Source organism: Sapajus apella, unplaced genomic scaffold, assembly GCF_009761245.1.
Source record: "Sapajus apella isolate SASKATOON/1434 unplaced genomic scaffold, GSC_monkey_1.0 scaffold100, whole genome shotgun sequence".
Taxonomy (NCBI): Eukaryota; Metazoa; Chordata; class Mammalia; order Primates; family Cebidae; genus Sapajus; species Sapajus apella.
Window position 1 is genome coordinate 5154641 of NW_022437040.1, and position 21566 is coordinate 5176206.

Below are 21566 nucleotides of genomic sequence, written 5' to 3' on the forward strand. Positions count from 1 at the left end.
CAGCACCTTGCCCTCCCCTGACGCGGGCTACAGAAACCATGGGACCAAGAAGCAAATCGATACCAAGAAGCATAGCCACATCCCTGATGGGAACTGATCCCGGCAAACAAGTGAGCCAGCGGGGATTTTCTCGCAGTCTCCAGGGGGTTCCGGGAGAACACGTCAGAGCATCTGCCCCAGACGCCGGACGGACGCGGGTGGTTTTTGGGTTTCCCTACATGACTAAGACCCTCAATGGAGCACTGTGGCAAAAAGAGGAAAAGCACCAACTCATGCTTTCTGAATCAGCTCTCCAGCTGCAGAACTCTGGGTTCCAGCCAGATCTCTGGAACCAGAATCTGCATCTGAACACCATCTCCAAAGGACTCCTAGCACTCCAGCTTGGGCAGCACAGGCTCCCTCCCCACTCTCATCGTGGCTCTGAGCTGAGGTATCCAAACTTTTCTGATCACAAACTACTACCCCCAACCGGTTTATCTGTATCTAATATACATGTGCTACTGCACAAACACATCATGTACATGATAGAAATTCCATATAAAAAATGGAAATTTAGGCCAGGAGTGGTGGCTCATGCCTATAATCCCGGCACTTTGGGAGGCCAAGGCAGGAGGCTCTCCTGAGTCCAGGAGTTTGAGACCAGCCTGGGCAACACAGTGGGACCTCATCTCTAAAAAAATAAAATTAGCCAAGCATGGCGGCACACGTCTGTAGTCCCAGCTTCTTGGGAAGTTAAAGCGGGAGGATTGTTTGAGCCCAGGAGGCTGAGGTTGCAATGAGCTGAGATCATGCCACTGCACTTCAACCTAGCTGACAGAGCAAGATAGTCTCCAAAAAAAAAAAAGAAAAAGAGAAAGAAAAGAAAAATTTTTAAAGATTAGTTAAAAAGAGAAGAAAGGGACTCTGTAATATTTCTTCCTGCACGGAGTAATCCTTCAGCCCTAAGGAAGGGCCTGAGGTGTGTCCTGTCTCGCCAGCTGCTGGATTAGGCAGAGCTCCTTTGAGGACCTGTCATCTTCCTCTTCCTGAGTTTTTTTTTTTTTTTTTACCTGTAAAGTCTTTGGACTTTACCCTCGGGCTTTTCTGAAAGCACTTTCTGACCAGCCCTTACTCTTCCACCCCAGACCAACCTAGCTCCTCACAGCCCCCAGTGGCTTTCCTGCTCTGCTCAGCCACCACCTCTGCCTCCACACACTGTCCCCACCCACATACACCGTCCCCACCTCCCCAAGGTTCCCACCTTTTACTTTTGTTCCTAGTCTTTCCACTCGCACCTCAATGGCTGGCCCCATGAATTTTTGTGGTTGTAAGTTTCTTGTCTGGTTTAAATTTATTTTTATTTTTTAAATTTTTTTGGTAGGAAGAAGGTCTCACTAGGTTGCCCAGGCTAGTCTCAAGCTCCTGGCCTCAACCTCCCAAAGTGCTGGGATTACACGCATGAGCCACTGCACCCTGCTGTAGTCCAGTTTATATTTTCATCTTCTGTATTTCATGTCTTAGAAAAACAAGAAAGAAAGAATAAAGCAGGGGTGGGGGAGCCAGTGAGTCTGGCAGGTGGTTTCTTTAATGTTGAAGCAATTAGCATTCTCTCTCCTTTCTAGATTACCAAACAATCCAAAAAAGTAACTCAGGGTAAAGTGACTAGTCAAGCTACAGAGGCTTTAAATTGCTTCTAGGCACACTATCGCCTCTATTTTGGGATTAAATATCTATTTCCAGAGCTCTGGTAAATATGGTAAGCAAGGTTCTTTTGCTTAAAAGGAAAACCACGGTCTTCATTAAAGAACCTCGGGGTGGGCCCAAGGCGTATCTTCCCATCCCCACTTCAAAATAAGCACAAACAGAAGTCCAGAAATTCAATGCAAAAGAGAGAGTCCCAAAATGTTATTACTTTAAGGGAACTGCAAATAGGGGACAGGAAAAGTCAAGTCTTTGCCAAGAGCAAGTTCAGCACGTGCCCAACGTTTCCACCTTCTCAGCATCCTAGACCCAGAACCGAAAAGAAGCTGGGAAAGGTACATCCAAGATATAACCATGTTACAGAAATGTAAAACCGGGAGCCAGGCAGAAGCCAGTCCTTCCCCAGTGCTCAGACCCTCCCGATCACTCCCGTATACAGAGCGCAGCACTGGGACGTCGCCCTGAGGCATAAACGTTTGAGGTGTTCCAAATTCTGAGTGACTCTTAGAGGTTCAGCATGTCTGTAAGCCTCTAGAGCACCCAGGAGACATCACTGAATTCTTAGGCAGTACTGGACACACTCTCCCTGTTCCTCAGCCACTGCCTCCACCATCAGCAGTGGCAAGTTCATACTCATCTTGTCCAAGGATACCCTCAGGGCCTGAGGAACAGACGCAATGGCCCAATATCACAGCCAAATATCCTGGGGGAAGTGGGTCTACTCTGCATGTGTGGGGGATGCCAGTCTCCTACCCACACCCTGACAACTCCATGGTGGCCCAGGTCTGAGCATTCATGCCCCGTGATTACTAAAATTAAGCCCCCCACCCTGCTTGCAGCCAGCAGAGACCCAATCACAATCCTCCCTGCACAAGACTGAGAAAGAACAGAAAAGGTGCTCTCCCCCAGGTACACCTGCCACCCAAACAGATCCACTGAGACAAGAAAGCATAAGGAGGCCGGGCACGGTGGCTCACGCCTGTAATCCCAGCACTTTGGGAGGCCGAGCTGGGCAGGTCACTTGAGGTCAGGAGCTCTAGACCATCTGGCCAACACAGCAAGACCTTGTCTCTACTAAAAATAAAAAATAAAAAATAGCTGGATGTGGTGGTACCTGCCTGTAGTCCCAGGTACTTGGGAGGCTGAAGCAGGAGAATTGCTTGAAACTGGGGGAGTTTGCAGTGAGCTGAGATCGCACCACTGCACTCCAGTCTGGGTGACAGAGCAACACTCTGGCTCAAAGGGGAAAAAAAAAAAGTATAAGGAGTGGGGACTTTTAGTTAACTTTTACGGGGACAACAGGAAAGCGAAGAGGCTTCTGGGCAGATGGATTCCATGGAAGTGCTTTGAATATAAATCTTATAAGTCAGACCACTGGAGCTGCCTCGCTCCTATCACCCACATTCACCCCCAGGCCTGAATTAAGGGCTCAAACAGACCTGCAAAAACACTCAGCACCTGCAAGCAGGCAGCTGCTGTGTAAACAACCCATCCCACTTTCTGGCCCATTAAACCCATGCACAAATGAATGGTGGTAGCAGCTGCCAAGCTGTCATTGCTGGGCGGACAGTTCCTTTAGACAAAAATCATAAGGACCGCTTAGGAAGCACTGAGGAGTCTAACAGGGTCTCCAGTGGCCACAGGCAGGGAAGGATCCGGATATTCGGCTGGGCCACATACAAGCATTTTGTGCTTAGCTGCTTGTGTAATCCTCACAAATGCATAAAGTTGACAGATTAAGGAACCAAAGCACTGAGACATTAGAGAAATTCTCCAAGGTCACACAACTACTCAGTGGCAGAGGTGGCATCCAAACCCAGGAGGGCTGACTGAAACCACCGTTCTGCCTCACTCATGGGCATCCTCAGCCTCCAGCCTGAAGCAGCGCATTCCAGGGCGGCTCCCGAACACAAGCATGGTGAGGGTGGGAGGCCAGGGCCCTGGTTCAGTGATTAAGAGCAAAGTGGAAGATCCTCATCATCTCCCACCAGACACCACCACCCCCAGTCACCCCTACCTAAGCTGCCCTTCTGCACGAAAATGCTGGGGCTGGAGAGTGGGGCAGGCTAGGGAAAGAAGACAGTGTGATTTACCTGCCCCTGGAGAGTTAGACGGCATCCTTGGAGTTAAAGATTTCAGCAATCAGTTAAAATGCAAACTGAGCTGCTACCCATCATAGAGATGCAGATGAAGGGTCTGAGGGTGTGACCTAGAAGCAAGCAGGAAAGACCTAGGGATTTAGCAAGGGAGAAAGGACCAGAAAGAGGAAAAGGGAAATATCATTTCACCTTCTTGCTTAGGGCTGGGCTGGGCTGGGCTACCTCCATAAATACCCAATTCCTTAACACCCTGAGGGCAGAGGAAAGCAACCAGACTAAGGTAGTTTAGGATGAGTAACCCAGGAGATCCCTTGAAAGGAAGAAAAGAGGACTAGCAGAGATATCTTCTGGAGCTCCACCAACTGCTCGGGGCAGAAAGGCAACCAGATAGGGATGCTGCCTCAGGTAATCCAATGGGGGAAGAGGGTTTAGCTGCTATTTTCTGGCTCGGTTCCTGATAACAAACCGTAGGCTGAAGGCAATGGCTCACGCTTGTAATCCCAGCACTTTGGGAGGCAGATCACAAGGTCAAGAGATAGAGACCATTCTGGCCAACATGGTGAAATCCCATCTCTACTAAAAATACAGAAATTAGCTGGGCGTGGTGACACAAGCCTGTAGTCCCAGCTACTTTGGAGCCTGAGGCAGGAGAATCGCTTGAACCCGGGAGGCAGAGGTTGCAGTGAGCAACCTCACTGCAGTGAGATCACACCACTGGTCTCCAGCCTGAGACTCCATATCAAAAAAAGAAAAGAAAGAAAAAAAAAGAAACTAATCACATCTGCTAGATAGGGATCCAAGAAAAACAATATACTGCCTCTTTATACACATTCCACAACCCCTACCTTCTTCCAAGATATGTTAAAATGGCTTATATGTGACAATAAATGTGTTAGAGACAAAAAAAAGAGAAGCTACTTATTCAGCAAATGAATCCAGAAGCTCAGAGAGGGTTACCTGCTATGCATCCTCACTATAGACTAAATGTGAGACAGGGAGGACCACAGAGCTGAATGAGACCAGCATAGGCATTTTCCCCCCGAATTCTCGGAGGACTACCACCTGGTGGGCTGAAACACACTTGAGCAAAAGTTACTTCTCCAGGCCTCAGCTCTTCCTCTGTGGGTCCCACTGCTGGTCTAGGCATAAGGGGTGGAGTGTCAGATTTGCAAAAAAGACGGGCTAGGAGAAGGGCGAAAGATGGATGGCAGTGGAACACTGTGACCACATTTGTTTAATTCAAAGTCATGATTATTCTTTTAGCAAGGCCAGCGGGCCTGGGCCCCTTGTTAGAGGGGCAATGGGCCAGAAACAAGTACTACTCAAGATCCGACTTGCTGGTGAGATGTGAGGCCGCCTCCATCTGAGAGTAGCCCTGGCATCCTCCTCCAACCAGTGACAATGTCCCTCTTTCCCTGAGGCAGACAATGACAAAGCTAAACAGGGCTGGACAAACCCTCCAGTCCAAAGAAATCCATCATTACAGAAATGCTTTATTACTTCGTGAATAATTGCAACATCATTGTTTACGAAGGAACCCATTCCACTAACATAGATGCATCAGGTGAAGGAGGAAGAGGCTCAGAAAGAAAAAATCCTGAGCCAGGCGCGGTGGCTCATGCCTGTAATCCCAGCACTTTGGGAGGCTAAGGCGGGGGGTGTGGGGGGGGGGGCGGGGGGTGTGGGGGGTGGATCACTTGAGGTCAAGAGTTTGAGACCAACCTGGCCAACATGACAAAACCCCGTCTCTACCGAGGTGGCTCACACCTGTAATCCCAGTGGATCACCTGAGCTCCTAGTTCGGGGCCAACCTGGCCAACATGGAGAAACCCCTTTTCTACTAAAAATTACAAAAATTAGCTAGGTGTGGTGGCGGGCACCTGTAATCCCAGCTCCTAGGGAGGCTGAGGCAGGAGAATCACTTGAACCCGAGAGGCAGAGGTTGCAGTGGGCGGAGATAGCACCTCCGAACTGCAGTCTGGGAGACAGAGTGAGGCTCTGTCTCAAAAAAAAAAGGCAAAAGACAAAGCAAAAAGAAAAGAAATAATGGGTACTAGGTTTAGCACCTGGGTGACGAAATAACCTACAACAAAGGAGTTTACTCATATAACAAACCTGCACATGTACTTCTGAACTTAACATTACAAAAAACAGACCCATCAAGAAAAGGCAAGGGCTTTGGAGCAGAATTTGCATCTGAGGTCCACTATTCTCCCACTAACATAGGTAAACACCTGGAGCCTGGAAAGAACGCCAGACACGTTCATCCCTGCCCGCTCTGTGTGACTGACCTGAAATTCTCCGCCTGGGAAAGTCTGTTTTGTGCCCCGAGGCAGAATGAAACCAGTCTAGTCTCTTGCTCATGAGAAAGTCTTTCAAATACTTCCAGACAGGGGTCAAGTGTCCGCAGTCCTGCCATGTCTGGGTAAAACATCCCCAATTCTTCAACCATGCCTCATGTGACTTATTTTCCTGACCCTTCACCCGCTCAGTCACTCTCCCCAAATTCACTCAGGTAATCCACGCAGGCCCTCTTCATGAAGATTCGGATAGAGCCACAGGCCCAGTGTATACGAGGTCCTCGGGGGGATCTGGGGCCCCCACTGGGGGCTAGGAGCGGTCCCTGGGTGCTCAGGGAGCTTGGGCGGCGCCTCCACCGCGGACCTGCCCCGACCCGCAACCACGCGCGGGGCGGGGTGGGCCGCCCGCTTCTCCCGCCTCCTGAACCCAGAAGGAAATCGGCTGGCTGCACGCCCGGGCCGCCCCGCAGAGTCCAGATGCTTAAAGCCCTCGCAGTCTGTTTCCTCTTCGGCGGCCAGCACGCCCGCCGCAGCCCCACCCAACTCCGGAACTTGCAAAAACACCTGCCCGGCCTATTTCCTCTGGAGTATTTACAAAGCACAGCCGCTCCCAAGCCTTCTCGGAAAACACCATTTGCCGGGAACACAGCCCCAGAGCCCCAGAGCGCTGGGGACCCAGCACCGGACCCATGCGGAGCTCACGAGCCGGACAGGCGCCGCAAGGCAGGCTGGGGCGGCGCGCGGCACGCCGGGAGGGCGTGCGGCGGCACGTGAACGCGGCGTGTCGCGCGCCCCGGGCGGGGCGGGGCGAGCGCGGACCGGCTCGTGCTCGCGGGCTGCAGCCAATCCGCGCGGACCACCCCGGGCCCCGCCCCCTGCCGGCCCCGCCACGCCCCTGTCGGACCCGCCACGCCCCTGTCGGACCCGCCGCTGCTCGGGGGGCCCGGGGCCCAGCTGGCTTAGGCACCCGAGATGCACCAGGGAGGGAACAGGAGCGGGGTGCAATGGGGGAAGTAGGGTTGGGGGCGCTCACCGCGCCCAGGGCGGGGCTCCCGGGAGCTGAAGTCCCGCCAGGCCCCCGACCTCCCAGCTGGGTCCCCCCTGACCGCCCTATCTCACCACCCTCAGCACAGGGACCTGCCTCTGCCCGCATGACGCCAGGCTCCAGGTGTATCTAGGACTAAAGAGTTGACATCCAGTCTATATAGGGTTGAGGGGTTACCTTAAAAGTTCCTTTGGGTTATTAAAAAAGTAGTATACACTCGTGCAATTATCGAGAATGATAGAGGGAACATAAAATATTCGTCGTGGAGTTCCCTTCTAGACGCCCATCTCTGCAGATATTTTTTAAGCCCCAGGAGGTTTGGTGTTAGCCCCCACCTCTGCCCTGAATGACCTCCCTCTACTCGGTGTCATCACTCATGGGGTGGGGGTCAGAGGTTATCACGAGGAAGTTTATGTTGCTAAGGAGTACAACCAGTAGCAAAGGAGATTCAAGATGAGGACAACATTCCTGGGGAAAACACAGAAAGCAAATGAAAGATAAAATGATGGAACGGGGGAAAGAGAGGAAGAACTCTGTGCTGCTGGTTTGGAATAACTGATCCGTTTGAATTTACAATTTTAAAATGGTTCCCAACTCCATCCATGGAAAAGGGAACACGGACACTCCAGTAGCAAGAAGCAGCACACAAAAGCCCAGATCCAGGCTTCTAAGGACCATTCTCCACTCAAAGTACCCAGGGCCCCTTGGAGGAGTGGCTGATCCCAAGGCCGAGACTGGGAAGGACACAAGAAGCCTGGAAGAGGAGCTAAGGCAGAGCTCAAAAGCTGATGGGGATGTGTCAAGAACACAACAGCCAGCATGAAAGGGCTCTCGGCCAAACTTGAGCATCAATTGAGTATGTCAGGAACGGATTCTAACACATGCAATCATAATTTTAAAAATCCCGGAGTCCACACTGGTACTGTTAATAATAAAAATGAAATTAAAGCTAGTAAAAGGGAGGATGGACAGAAGCTCTTCAGCTTCTTTACAAAAGAAGGCCAACTAATAAATGTGGAAAGAATGACAAAAATGGTAAATAGCCATTTTATAGCCACTCTGATAGTAAGTTTTTCAATCAAGAGTCATCAATAGGCCAGGCGTGATGGCTCACACCTGTAATCTCAGCACTTTGGGAGGCTGAGGCAGGTGGATCACGAAGTCAAGAGATCGAGACCAACCTGGCCAACATTGTGAAACCCCGTTTCTACGCTGGGTGCTGAGCGGCCCTGGCAGGGCAGGGCGAGGGCTGACCGGCTCGTGCTCCACGGGCTGCAGCCAAAAATACAAAATACAAAATACAAAAATTAGCTGGGCGTCGTAGCAGGTGCCTGTAATCCCAGCTACTTGGGAGGCTGAGGCAGGACAATCACTTGAACCCGGGAGTCTGAGGTTGTAGTGAGCCAAGATTGCGCCACTGCAGTCCAGCCTGCTCACAGATCGAGACTCCATCTCAAAAAAAAAAAAAAAAAAATCATCAGTAGATGCTAAAACTATTAAATAAAGATTATTCCTTGTATATACCCAAAAGAATTGAAGGCAAGGTTTCAAAGAGATGTTTGTAGACCCATGTTCACAGCAGCATTTTTAACAACAGCCAGAAGGTAGAGCAATCCCAGTGTCCATCAACAGATGAATGGATACACAAAATGTGGGTAAACACACAGAATATTACTCCGCCTCAAAAAGGATGGAAATGCTGACCCAGGCTACAACATGGATGAGCCGTGAGCACATGATGCAAAGTGAAATAGGCCAGGCACAGACACAAACATTGTAAGATTCCACTCATCTAAGTTCCCTGGAGTAGTCAGATTCAGAAAGTAGAATGGGGGCCACTGGGGCTGGGGATTGTGAAGTATGAGACAAATCATTCTGCATTCATTTAATGGATGCAGAGTTTCAGTTCTGCAGGATGAAAAAATGCTAGAGATGGGTGGTGGTGATGGTTGTACAACACTGTGAATATAACACTACTGAGCTGTATACTTAAAAATGGTGAAGATGGTACATTATAAGTGTATTTACGACGATTAAAAATTTTTACATTAGAAATTCAAGACCAGCCGGGGCAACACAGTGAGACCCTGTCTCTACAAAACAAAATATTACAAAATTAGCCAGGCATGGTGGCACATACCTGTAATCCTGGCTACTCGGGAGGCTAAGGTGAGAGGGATCACTTGAGCCCAGGAGTTCGAGACTGCAGTAAGTCCTGATGGTGCCACTGCGCTCCAGCCTGGGTAACAAAGCAAGATTCTCCCTCTCTCTCTCTCTCTCTCTCTCTCTCTCTCTCTCTCTCTATATATATATATATATATATATATGTATGTATATATCTGTATATATGTATATGTATATATGTATATTATATAGCTATATATGTATATATATGTGTATATAGACATATATATATGAATCTATATATATATAGATATGTATATGACTCAAGGACATGACAAAATGAAATAAAATAATACATTTTAAAATTTCTTATAAAGATTATTGGGAACAGGATATTTTATTCACACTTTGTGAGTGATCACAAAGGGTTCCTCCACAGATGACTTTTTTTTTTTTTTTTTTTTTTGAGACGGAGTGTCACTCATGTTACCCAGGCTGGAGTGCAATGGTGCCATCTTGGCTCACCGCAACCTCCGCCTCCTGGGTTCAGGCAATTCTCCTGCCTCAGCCTCCTGAGTAGCTGGGATTACAGGCACGCACCACCATGCCCAGCTAATTTTTTTTTGTATTTTTAGTAGAGATGGGGTTTCACCATGTTGACCAGGATGGTCTCGATCTCTTGACCTAGTGATCCACCCGCCTCGGGCTCCCAAAGTGCTGGGATTACAGGCTTGAGCCACCGCACCCGGCCCACAGATGACTTTTTAGTGACAAATGGGAAAAGTTCCTTTACAAATGATCCAAACAGGTGGAATCCCCATATTGCTGTTAGAGTCACCCTAGACCTGGCAGTGGCTCACGCCTGTAATCCCAGCACTTAGGAGGCCGAGGTGGGTGTACCACCTGAGGTCAGAATTCAAAACCAGCATGACCAACATGGCGAAACCCTGTCTCTACTAAAAATACAAAATTAGCCGGGTGTGGTGGTGTATGCCTGTAATCCCAGCTGCTCAGGAGGCTGAGGCAGGAGAATCACCTGAACCCGGGAGGAGGAGGTTGCAGTAAACCGAGATTTTGCCATTGCACTCCAGCCCAGGCAACAAGAGCGAAACTCCATCTCAAAAAAAAAAATCCCCCTAACACCACTCCAGGCAGGGGCACCTTGCAGAGCCCCTGAGTCCTGAGTCTTGAGTGTTTGAGCAACAGAAAGAAGAGCCCAAATGAGGTCAGATGCTGTGGTTCATGCCTGTAATTCCAGCACTTTGGGAGGCCAAGGCAGGTGGAAAAATTGCTTGAGTCTAGGAGTTCAAGACCAGCCTGGGCAAGATGGCAAGACCTCATCTCTATTTAAAAAAAAAAAAAAAATAGCCAGCATGGTGACATACACCTGAAGTCACAGCAACTGGGGAGGCTGAGGTGGGGGAATCATTTGAGCCTGAGAGGTCAGAGCTACAGTGAGCCACTGCACTCCAGCCTAGGTGGCAAAGCAAGACCCTGTTTCAAAAAATAAAAAGTGTCTTACCATATCTAATGTTTTTGTTTTTTGTTGTTTTAAATTGAAATGGAGTCTTGATCTCTCACCCAGGTTGGAGTGCAGTGGTGAAATCTCAGCTCACTGCAACCTCCACCTCCTGGGTTCAAGTGATTCCCAAGCCTCAGCCTCCCAAGTAGCTGGGATTACAGGCGCCTTCCACCACCCCTGGCTAATTTTTGTATTTCTAGTAGAAACAGGGTTTCACCACGATCTCGACCTCCCGACCTCAAGTGATCTGCCCACCTCGGTCTCCCAAAGTACTGGGATTACAGGTGAGAGCCATGGCTCCGGTCCGTTTTGCGATTTTCAACAGTTATTGACAATATTGAGAGCTGCCGTCTATTTGAGTGTATCTTATTTGCATATTGCCTTGTGTGAATATACTAAGAATAATTTATTCTCCTAAGTGCATTTGCGCCATATAAAGGTTTTTCTATGAGTGTGCTGCTATGAACATGACTGTGTGAGCCTCAGTTCTTCTCAGTGACCAGCAATAACAGGAGTGCCTTTGCTGGTTTTAGAGCATGTGGGTTCGTTTGTTTGTTTGTTTGTTTTTTGAGTCAGAGTCTCGCTCTGCCACCCAGGCTGGAGTGCAGTGGCATGGCAATCTTGGCTCACTGCAGCCTCCACCTCCCGAGTTCAAGCGATTCTACTGCCTCAGCCTCCAGAGTAGCTGGGACTACAGGTATGTGCCATCACACCTGGCTAATTTGTATTTTTAGTAGAGACAGAGTTTCACCATGTTGACCAGGCTGGTCTTGAACTCCTGATCTCAGGTGATCTGCCCGCCTCGGCCTCCCAAAATTCTGGGATTACAGGTGTGAGCGCGCCAAAGCATGTGAATTTCAACCTTACACCAAAGAAAAGACCAAACTGCCTCAAAGGCACTTGTGCTACTTATAGGCCCACCAGCAGTGTGTGAGGGGCTCCTGTGGTCCACATTCTCACGACGCTTAAAGCCATCAGACTTCTTCATTTCTACCAGTCACACAGAGTGAAGCCTGTCTGCGTTTTGGTCTCAATCTGCATTTTCCTGATCACTAAAGCAGTGAAGTTTCTTTATTTCCTCTTGTTACACATTGCCTGACTCTTAAAAGGCTTTCCCAGTCATTCCATGACTTATAGAAGCCAGAGAAAAGAACACAGTCACAGAGAAACAATGGACTGCCTGCTTTCTCAGTCAAGTCGGTTCTTCCGTATAGCGGATTAGGATTTACTGTTACGCCATGTGTTACATATTACTCATTCAAAAATGAATTTTCAAAAGTTTTATAAGCTTAAGAAGTCAATTTCCCATAAAGCAACCGTGACAGCATGACCTTTTGCTTCACTGAAGTCATAAAGGAAAGCTTTTCTATAATCCAGGATTTGAACAAAACATGACTTCAGCCTGAAGTGGCTTCCCTTTGTCATTCTCCATTTATAAGCAGGACCCGGGAAATGGTGTGACAACAGCAGAGGGTATCCTTGGGGGACCGCACGCTGACTCATTTATTATAAACAAAGGACATTTGGCTTCTAGAATATTTTCACTAAAGACACAAGCTATTTACAGATTCCAATTCCTTTGCTGTTATTATGAGGCAGCAAGTTGATGAGAAAATCCTTGTTTCCGTTTTCTAACAAGTCTGTTTGGCAGATTTGTTTTTTTACATTTATTTTTTTTCAGATGGATTCTTGCTCTATTGCCCAGGCTGGAGTGCATTGGCATGGCAATCTTGGCTCACTGCAACCTCTACCTCTTAGGATCAAGCAGTTCTCCTGCCTCAGCCTCCCAAGTAGCTGAGACTACAGGTGCCTGCCAGAATTGCTTTAAAAAGATAATTTGGGCCAGGCACGGTGGCTCACAACTGTTATCCCAGCACTTTGGGAGGTACAGGCAGGCAGATCACTTGAGGTCAGGAGTTCTAGACTAGCCTGGCCACCATGGAGAAACCCCATCTCTACTAAAACTACAAAAATTAGCCGGGCGTGGTGGTGGTGGGCACCTGTAATCCCAGCTGCTCGGGAGGCTGAGGCAGGAGAATCACTTAAAATCTGGGAGGCAGAGTTGCGGTGCATGACAGCCTAGGCAGCAGAGCGAGACTCCGTCTCAAAATAAATAAATCAATAAAAATTAATTAATTAATTAAAAAGAGAATTTGCTCTTCTTTGGAGGCTGGGCGTGGTGACACAAGCCTATAATCCCAGCACTTTGGGAGGCCAAGGTGGGAGACCAGCTTGGATGACACAGGGAGACTTTGTCTCTACAAAAAGTTTAAAAAAAAAAAGCTGTGTTTGGATCACAAGAACGATGGGGGGAAAAAAAGCAGAGTGTGGTGGTGGGTATCTGTGGTCTCAGCTACTCAGGATGCTGAAGCAAGAGGATCGCTTGAGCCTGGGAGGTGGAGGCTGCAGTGAGCCATGACCATGCCACTGCACTCCAGCCTGGGAGACAGATCACGACCCTGTCTCTAAAAATAAACACGCAGCTGAGTGTGGTGGCTCACACCTGTAATCCCAGCACTTTGGGAGGGCAAGATGGGTGGATCACAAAGTCAGGAGATCGAGACCATCCTGGCTAACACGGTGAAACCCTTCTCTACTAAAAATAAAAATAAATAAATAAATAAATAGCCAGGCATGGTGTCACACATCTGTAGTCCCAGCTACTCAGGAGCCTGAGGAGGAGAATTGCTTGAACCCAGGAGACGGAGGTTGCAGTGATCTGAGATCATGCCACTGTACTCCAGCCTAGCCAACAGAGCGAGACTCCATCTCAAAAAAAATAAAAAATAAAAATAAATAAAATAAAAATACACACATATATATGTACATATATATATACTATCTCTTTCTTGGGAGCTAAGCAGTGGGTAACACACAGACACACAGAGTGGCATAGTCATTGGAGACTCCAAAAGGCGGGAGGGCGGTGGGAGGTGAGGGTTCAGAATTGCCGATTCCGTGTCTGCACGCAGAAAATCTGCACTAGTGCCTCCTAAACATATCGCCATTTTAAGAAAGAAAAATAATTTCCAAGTTTTCAAGCCAGTAGCCCAGGGCCATAAAGTGAACTTTCTTATTCTTTCTTTTTGTGTTCAAACACGAATGATGTTTTTTCATCTATTTGTCTAAAATGAGGCCTTTTCTACTGAATTTCTTCAGCCCTCCTTTATTCGTGTGTTCAGAATGTTCCATGTGCAAACATCCCAGAGGGATTTGGTCCATGCAGGTGGCTGGTTATCGGGGTGCCTTCCACCCTCCTGCCAGACGCTTCCTCCCCTGGCTCAGGAAACCTGCGTGGCGGGTCAGAGGCTCCACAGCAGCCGACGGGTACATTCCCCAGCAGGGTCTCTGCCTCACCCGGACCACCCGGCACTTGCAGCAGGACCGGAGTCACTCTAGAGCCTGGCTGTAGGAAGCGTTCCAGGCATCACTTCCCACCGCAGAGCCTGGGAAGGGAGCTGTCTGGCTCCCTAGCCTCTGCAGTGGGAGCTGATGCCCGGAAAAGGCAACTCAAAATAGTGGGTCACCACCCATTAGTGGCCTTGAAATCAATTTACTGGAATAAGAGCAGAAATAAGCCCAGAATCTTTCTTAATGAAATGGAACAGACTAGAAAACGTCGGCATGTACAGTATTGTCTGAGGATAAGTATAGTTTCAGCACATTTTTTGTGCAGGCTTCAAGGCAGAAACTATCAAATCAGAATTTCTGGGGCATCAGGCTTTTTTTTCTTTTTTGAAGCTCCCCAGTGAATTCTAATGTGCAGTCAGGAATAAGAGCTGCAGGAGTGAGGTTCTGTCCTTCCGAGAAACGCGGCATCCCCACCGCGGCTGTGAGCCAGAGCCAGCGCCTGCCGCCTGGCAGTCACATCACCACAGCCTTTCCCTGAAGTCCGCTGCATCAAACAGGTCTATCCCACGCCTAGGCAAGAGCTTCCTCTTTCTCGCTTCCTTTTGAAAGCCCACACTTCTCGAGGGGTACCCTCCGGACTTCCTGTTCGCCCCTGGCTGCCTGATTGGATCTTTCTCGCTCCTGTGGCTGGACAAGCCTCCAGGATGACTTGGCCAGCCTCATGGGAGGACTTTCAGAATCTGATCGCCAGGGGTCAGTATCTCAAGCAGACAGTCAGGACGCCAGACCAGTTCCACCCTAAGAAAGCACAGCTGTCACCCCTCAAGCCGCAGTAGCACCCCAGCATCCTCACCTGTGCAAGGGGCCATGGCCTCTGGGAAATCTGCTCCTTGCTCCCCTGGCTGAGGACTGGGGCATACCAGATCTCACTTTCTGACAAGCGAGCGTTGACACCCAGGCCAGGGGAAGCGTGTTTTTCAGCTGTCACGTCAAAGCACCTTCCGGAGCCACGGCTGGAGACGCTGCTTGCGGAAGTGGCACGACTACCAAACCCTTCTGCTCTTCACACACCTGTGGCTGCCCCAACCAGAACCTCAACGTCCCTGGGGCCAGCTCCTCAGGTCAGACCTGCACGAGAGATGCCACCAAGAGTCATGTACACTGCAGGGGGGAACTATGGTGAGTGGGACAGTGTTCCACAAACTGGGCTCCCTTCCACTGTCCCTGTCCCTGCTGTCCTGGTCCACGTCCTAATCGCCCAGCTGGAGATCATGGAACTGTTCCTCTGCAGGTATGAAGGATAAGCACTCTCTGGTTTTTGTTGTTGTTATTGTTGCCGTTTTGAGCTGGAGTCTGGCTCTGTTGGTTGAGCTGGAGTCAGGCTGGAAGGCCGTGGCACGATCTTGGCTCACTGCAACCTCCCCCTCCAAGATTCAAGTGATTCTCCTGCCTCAGCCTCCCAAGTAGCTGGACTACAGGCGCCCGCCACCACACCTGGCTAATTTTTTGTACTTTTAGTACAAAAGTACGGGCTTTCACCATGTTGGCCAGGCTGGTCTCAAACTCTTGACATCAAATGATCCACCTGCCTCAGGCTCCCAAAGTGCTGGAATTACAGGCATGAGCCTCCACGCCCAGCCTGATAGGCAATTTTTGTATTCTTTATCATTTCCTGCGTTTTCCAAGTAGCCTAGAGTTGAACATATAAAGAAAGCACTAGGGCCTGGTGTGATGGCTCATGCCTGTAATCCCAGCACTTTGGAAGGCGAAGGTGAGCGGATCACAAGGTCAAGAGATCGAGACCATCCTGGCCAACATGGTGAAACCCCGACTCTACTAAAAATACAAAAATTAGCCGGGCACGGTGGCACACGCCTGTGGTCCCAGGTACTCCTGAGGCTGAGGCGGAAAAATCACTTGAACCCAGGAGGCGAAGGTTGCAGTGAGCTGAGATTGCAGTGAGCTGAGATTGCATCACTGCACTCCAGCCTGGCGACAGAGCAAGGCTGCTTTTCAAAAAAAAGAAAGAAAGAAAGCAGTAGGACTTCCAACTTTTGAAATTAATTAAACCTTTTCCTCTGACTGCTATGCACAGTCATTCTTTCATGATATACAGGAAAAAAGACCTGCTGCTAGGTGACTTGAAGGATTATTTGTCCAGGAGCCACCTGAAAGACCCACGGACCCATGATCGCTACAGCCTGACATCAGAGTCAGAAGGTTCCAACCTGTCTTAATAGGAGAGAATCTACAATGTGCATTCAAGAGCTCTTGGATCCCCACACTGACATTTTTGGTCCATAAATTTCAGCCCTGGAGTCAAAGCTAAAGGAGTGCATAGCCTGGAGAATTCAAGGTCATGGCCTCCCCATTTGCCACTTGCCTGAAAACTTGGCCAGCCTCTGACCTGGAGATGCAGGGAGATACCAGGTCGTGTGCCCAGGACAAAGTCTTTGGAGGATAAAGGTGCAGGCGGAATTAATTCCTTTGGCTTCCTGCAGCCGACTTAGCCAGGAAGCCTGGGGGCTGGAGACTCCGTGTGTGTGACAAGCATCCAAGCGATTAGGAAGCATCGATCTCCAATTAGAGAGGATCTCAGTTCACCCCCTTCTTTGACAGATGGGTAAACTGAGGCCAGGTGCTTTTAAGTGGTTTCCATGAAGGGCCCCTGCTTCAGGCAGCCCGCAGCATAACCCCCACTGCCTATGCCTTCCTACCTGAGCAGCTTCCAGAACTGTCCCCTGCAGCAAAGGCTCTGTATACATGACCACAGTCCTGCAGAATGAGCGGAGGGAATGCTCTCCGTGTGCAGATGCTCAGAAAGCCATGATGTTGAGGGCCAGGAGGTGGTGGGTGGATGAAGAGACTTGAGGCTCTGGCCTCAGACCACGCCCTCCCTGGGGCACGCCCTCCCTGCCCACTGTCCCCCATCAATCGCCTGGGTCCTCCCCACCCTTCCCATGCCTCTCCTGTGACTCTGTGGCTTCTTTCCCCATGTCCATCTTATCCAGTTTCATCTACGTACAAATACTGGGAAGGACGGGAGGACAGTGTGATTGGGTTTCCAGCCCGAGAGGCATCCACAGCAGATGCTGAGGCAATAGGAAGACCACTGTGTCTGTGCTGGGACCACAAGTTCACGCCACCACCCCCAACTGATTTTTAAATTTTTAGGTAGAGACAGGGTCTGGCTATGTTGTCTAGGCTGCTCTCAAATTCCTGGCCTTAAGTGTTCCTCCCACCTCAGCCTCACAAAGTGCTGGGGTTACAGGCGTGAGCCACCACACTGGCTCATCTATTCTGTTTTGAAGAAGAGAAGTTCTTGCAGAGGAAGAACTGCCCCAGCGTCCCTCCACTGTGGTTCCCAAAGTTAATCATGATATCCATGACTTCCTCTCCATGTCCAGCTGAAGGGCTTCCTGCCTCTTTTTCTTCTCATGAATTTCTTTTGTTTCACATCAAGACACGAACTTCTCCTTCGTCTAGACAGATTGGCCAAAGACGCAGACCTTCCTCCCGCTCCGACCACCGTCACCCTGGAGACCCACCAGGAAGAGCTGTGAGTCCTGAACTCAATGCTCACACCATCCTTCCCCCACCTGGACCGAGACTGCTGCTGTCAGCTGTAGCTCCAGCCTCACGCTGAGCATAGGGGACACGGCCCAGATGCAGCCACCACCCCCCTGATACGGTTCCTGCCTGCCACATGCCATCCCACTGGGGTCCATGTCGGGCAGGTAGAATATGAGGTCTAAGTCCCTCTGGCTCCATTCTAGCCAGCACCACGGCCTGTATGACAGTCCAGGAGGTCAGCCAGTGCCATGCCTCCTCAATGCAGGGTTCAGCCTCCTCAGGTAGGGCTCCTGCTGGGAACGGCTCTGCATTGGACTCCCCTCCCAGGCACGTGCTGGAGAGCACCACAGATGGGCTCCAGGGAGGAAATACTGTATCTTTAGGTTCAGCTGGTACCTGGTGTGTGCTGGTACATAGCAAGTGCTCAATCTAGAGAATGAATGAATGGCGTGGCATACAACCACTCACCTTTCCCGTGACTACATTCAGTAGCCATCCACTAGTTCCTCCCATAAGTGAGGGACAGGATCAGCACCTAAGATCTTTGGTTGCTGCTCTGTTGTACCCTCAAGACTCTCTCTCCTCCAAAGGAGAAACCCACCCAGCTCCATGTCCCAGCAGGTTTTCCTGTATGGACCACACTGTTAGGCTCCCCGGCTCTCTGGCTGCCAAAGCTGTGAGATCAGAGGGAGGAAGGAGTGAGGTCTGGGTGGGGATTCTCCCAGCTCCCTCTCTGCAGGCTACACTCTGCCTGTCCGCTCTGATAGAGCTCAGCTTGACATTTCCAACCTAGAGGTGCCAATACCCAGGGCTCTGCACTATCTCATCTGGTTTTCCCATCACCAAACCTTCCCATCATTAAACTCCTCTACTTGCCCATTACCCACCGGGCCCCTGATGGAGCTGATCCCAAAGTCTGAAGCTTGTCAAGAGGCAGAAGCACAGCCTGGGGAGGGAACCCACAGCTGTCCCTGCACGGCTTCCAGCCCGCAGAGGACGCCTTCTCTAGATGGCTTCTCTTGGTCTGGGAGGAGAGCGGTAAAGTCTTTTCATTTCCCAATTTTTAAATTACTTTTCTGAATAGTTAACACATTCAGATGGCTCAAGGATCAAAAAATACAGAAAGGTAGCTGCACCGCCGTCTCCTGCAGCTCCGACAGTGCAGGGTTGAGGTGCCGTGCTGTCCCTCACAGGACGTCCTTGATCCCTCCAAGCAGCTTCAGACCACCACTCCGCACCAAACCCGGCCACGCCCTAGCTCCCTGAAGTTCCCACTTGCTGTGCTTGTTTCTAAGTGACAGCTCCCACCTGCAGCAACTGGAGAAGCTCTGTCTAGATGAAGCCTCCACGAGCCGGTGCCCTGGCTCACACCGGAGCCTCTGGAAAATGCAGGCAGCGCTTATGCCAAGCAAGACCGTTTCTTACACCCAGGGGACTCCAGGAAGTAGCATCTGCCAAATAGAGGGTAACTTTTGCCCTCTTCAGGCAGCAAGGTCTCTTCAGATTAAACAACAATAACAATAACCAACAAAACCAAAGCTTACCTTGGTTGGCAGTTTGCAAATGTTTTGTCCTGTGTGATCTAATCGTGCACTAAGATATATTGTCATAGGCAAAATCTTCATGTGCAAACAATACATTAGCAGCTTGGCTTTTTAATACCTTGCCGCATGAGGCACCCTACTGAGCGCCCTGACAAGTAAACAGAAGTCTGTCCCTTTTAGGAGTTTGCCAACCAGAGCCCACAGTGACAAAGTGGGCAGAAGTGATGAAATCTGAGATAAATTATTGTCCCCTGAAGTTAATGAGTGGGGGAGGGACTCTTAGAGCCTCCGGAGAACCCAGAGAGTCAAGGTGGCCACATCAGACCTGGATTAACGGAGACACGGAGGACAGTGGCTGTGGGACTAAACTGTCCCTCTGATGCTGACAGAGGAGTGGCAGAGCCCCTGCTTGCTGTCTGTCACCTTCCTTCTGGCCTCCTTCCCCATCTCCCCACCCCAACAGGGCAGGAGTGTAGCCAGCCCCTTCGGCCAGGAGCTCACGCTCATAGCTAGGCACACTCTGTTTGAAAGACAAGTCCAGGACAGCCTCTAGGCAACCGGAACCCCACGCTGGCCATTCCTCTGAGTTATGAGAGAAGAGAGGCAGGAGGGTGGGTGCGGGAAGGGGAAGACGGCACGGCACAGGGCCAGTGCCTGGGGAGGCCAGGCTGCCCCCTCTTCAGTCCCCAACGACCTCAGTGTCCCCAGGTCGCAGTGGTGGAGTCTTGGGTCTTGAGTGACAATCATCACCAACCAACCCAAACAGAAGGCTCAGGGATCACACAGCTCTGATTTGAAAGTCAAATCGAGGCCCCCCTCCCCACACTTCTGCAGCTCCCCATCTCTCCCGCGGCTTCCAGCTGAGAGTGGCCCAGAGCTCTGGGCAGTGCTGGGCCTCCACCACCCGGCCTGTAAACCGGAGTCGAGTGCGCTGGGACACCCCCGGGGCCAGCAGGGGCCAGGGGGTAGCCGGGCCTTTCTGGCAGTCCCGGCACGCAGGGCGGAGAAGGCAGAGGGCAGCCCCTGCAGGAGGGGCCGGGCCGCGCTCGTCAGCGGGCCTGGGTTTGCTTTCCTGAGAGGGGCTCCCAGCCGTCACTATTCACGTGCCGGTTTTGCTCAGGAGGCAACTGAGGCTGGGCGCTGAAAAGACTTCCCTGGGGTCAGAGGACTGGAGGGGCAGAGGCGGGACCCAGGCCCGAGCTGCCCCTCACTGTGCCCCCGAGCGCCCCGCGCCCACCCTCGGGACCCCGGGCCCCGCCGCCCTGCGAGTCTCTCCGGGTCCCGGGCCCTGGTCTATCCGCGACTCGTGGCTGGTGCGCAGCGGCACTAGGGAATTCACCGCAAGTGCCGCCCCCGGTTCGGGCACGTGGTGGCGGCCGTGTAGTCGCCAGCGGGGACGCACGGGACTGGAGGAGATAGCGCGGGTGTGGAGGGACAATGCGGGGCTGCAGAGGAGACGCGAGGCCGGAGGGGGACGCGCGGGACCGGAGGAGACAGTGCGGATCTGTAGGGACCCGCGGGGCCGACGGCACCAGGCGGCGCGCGTCTCGCTTGGCTCCAGCCCGCACTGCCACAGCCCGGGCGCTCAGGGCTTCCGCGCCGGGCGGGGACCCAAGGCTCCGGCACCCACAGGCGGCCGTGCAGGTCCCCGCGCGCGCTGTGGGCGTGGGCCGCGTCACCGGGACTCCTACCTTTCCTGAAGGGCATCGCGTCGGGGGAGCTCCCCGCGGGGCCGGCCCGCGACACCCAGGCAGGACGACGTCCAGGCGGCAGCCCCGCGGCTCGGGGCGCCTGCGGGCGGCGGGGCGGGAGAGGGAGGGGAAAGGGACATATTTGGTCAAAGCCAGGCGCGTCACGGCGCGGAGGAGGATCCGCGGCTAGGCAGGAAGCGCGGGGCGGCGCCAGCCTTGCGCTCTGGGCGCCCTAGGGCTGTTAGGGGAAGCTTGGGCGGGGGCTGGGTCGCCCTGTCCCGCCCTGGTCCCCCGCGCCGCCAGTCCCGCAGGGGCGGCCCGCAGCCCCCAGACGCGGAACCTGTCGGCCCTGGAGCTGCCGCCTGCCTTTGCGGACTCCACGGGAACGGGGAAGGTTGGTGAGAGAAGAAAGCAACTCCTCCTTTTGCGCCTTCGGGCTGTTCGGGCCATCCTTCCCGAAGGACCGGACTTGGGGAAATTTCATCCCGCTTTTACTTTTATGTCTTATGGGCACAGGGGACACGCTCAAATAACCAGCTGACTCAAATTGAACAAACTGGAATTGTGTTTTTCTTTTCTCTTTCTTTTTTTTTTTCTTTTTCTCTTTTTTTTTTTTTTTTTTTTTTTTTTTTTTTTT

General features: G+C 51.2%; 1 protein-coding gene across 4 annotated transcripts in view; it reads right to left on the reverse strand.

Annotated features, from left to right (window-relative positions):
• PFKFB3 (6-phosphofructo-2-kinase/fructose-2,6-biphosphatase 3) overlaps positions 1-21139 on the reverse strand; it is an 82379-nt gene extending 61240 nt beyond the window's left edge. For 3 of the 4 annotated variants that reach the window (XM_032258175.1, XM_032258178.1, XM_032258173.1), the window contains exon 1: positions 20930-21139. In XM_032258175.1, the coding sequence (XP_032114066.1) occupies positions 20930-20945 (16 nt within the window). In that variant the 5' untranslated portion in view covers positions 20946-21139. Of the gene's footprint in view, positions 1-14974; positions 15577-20929 lie in introns of those variants that run through there. The other variant, XM_032258174.1, reaches the window with a different exon arrangement.
• Between the last annotated feature and the right edge of the window lie 427 nt (positions 21140-21566).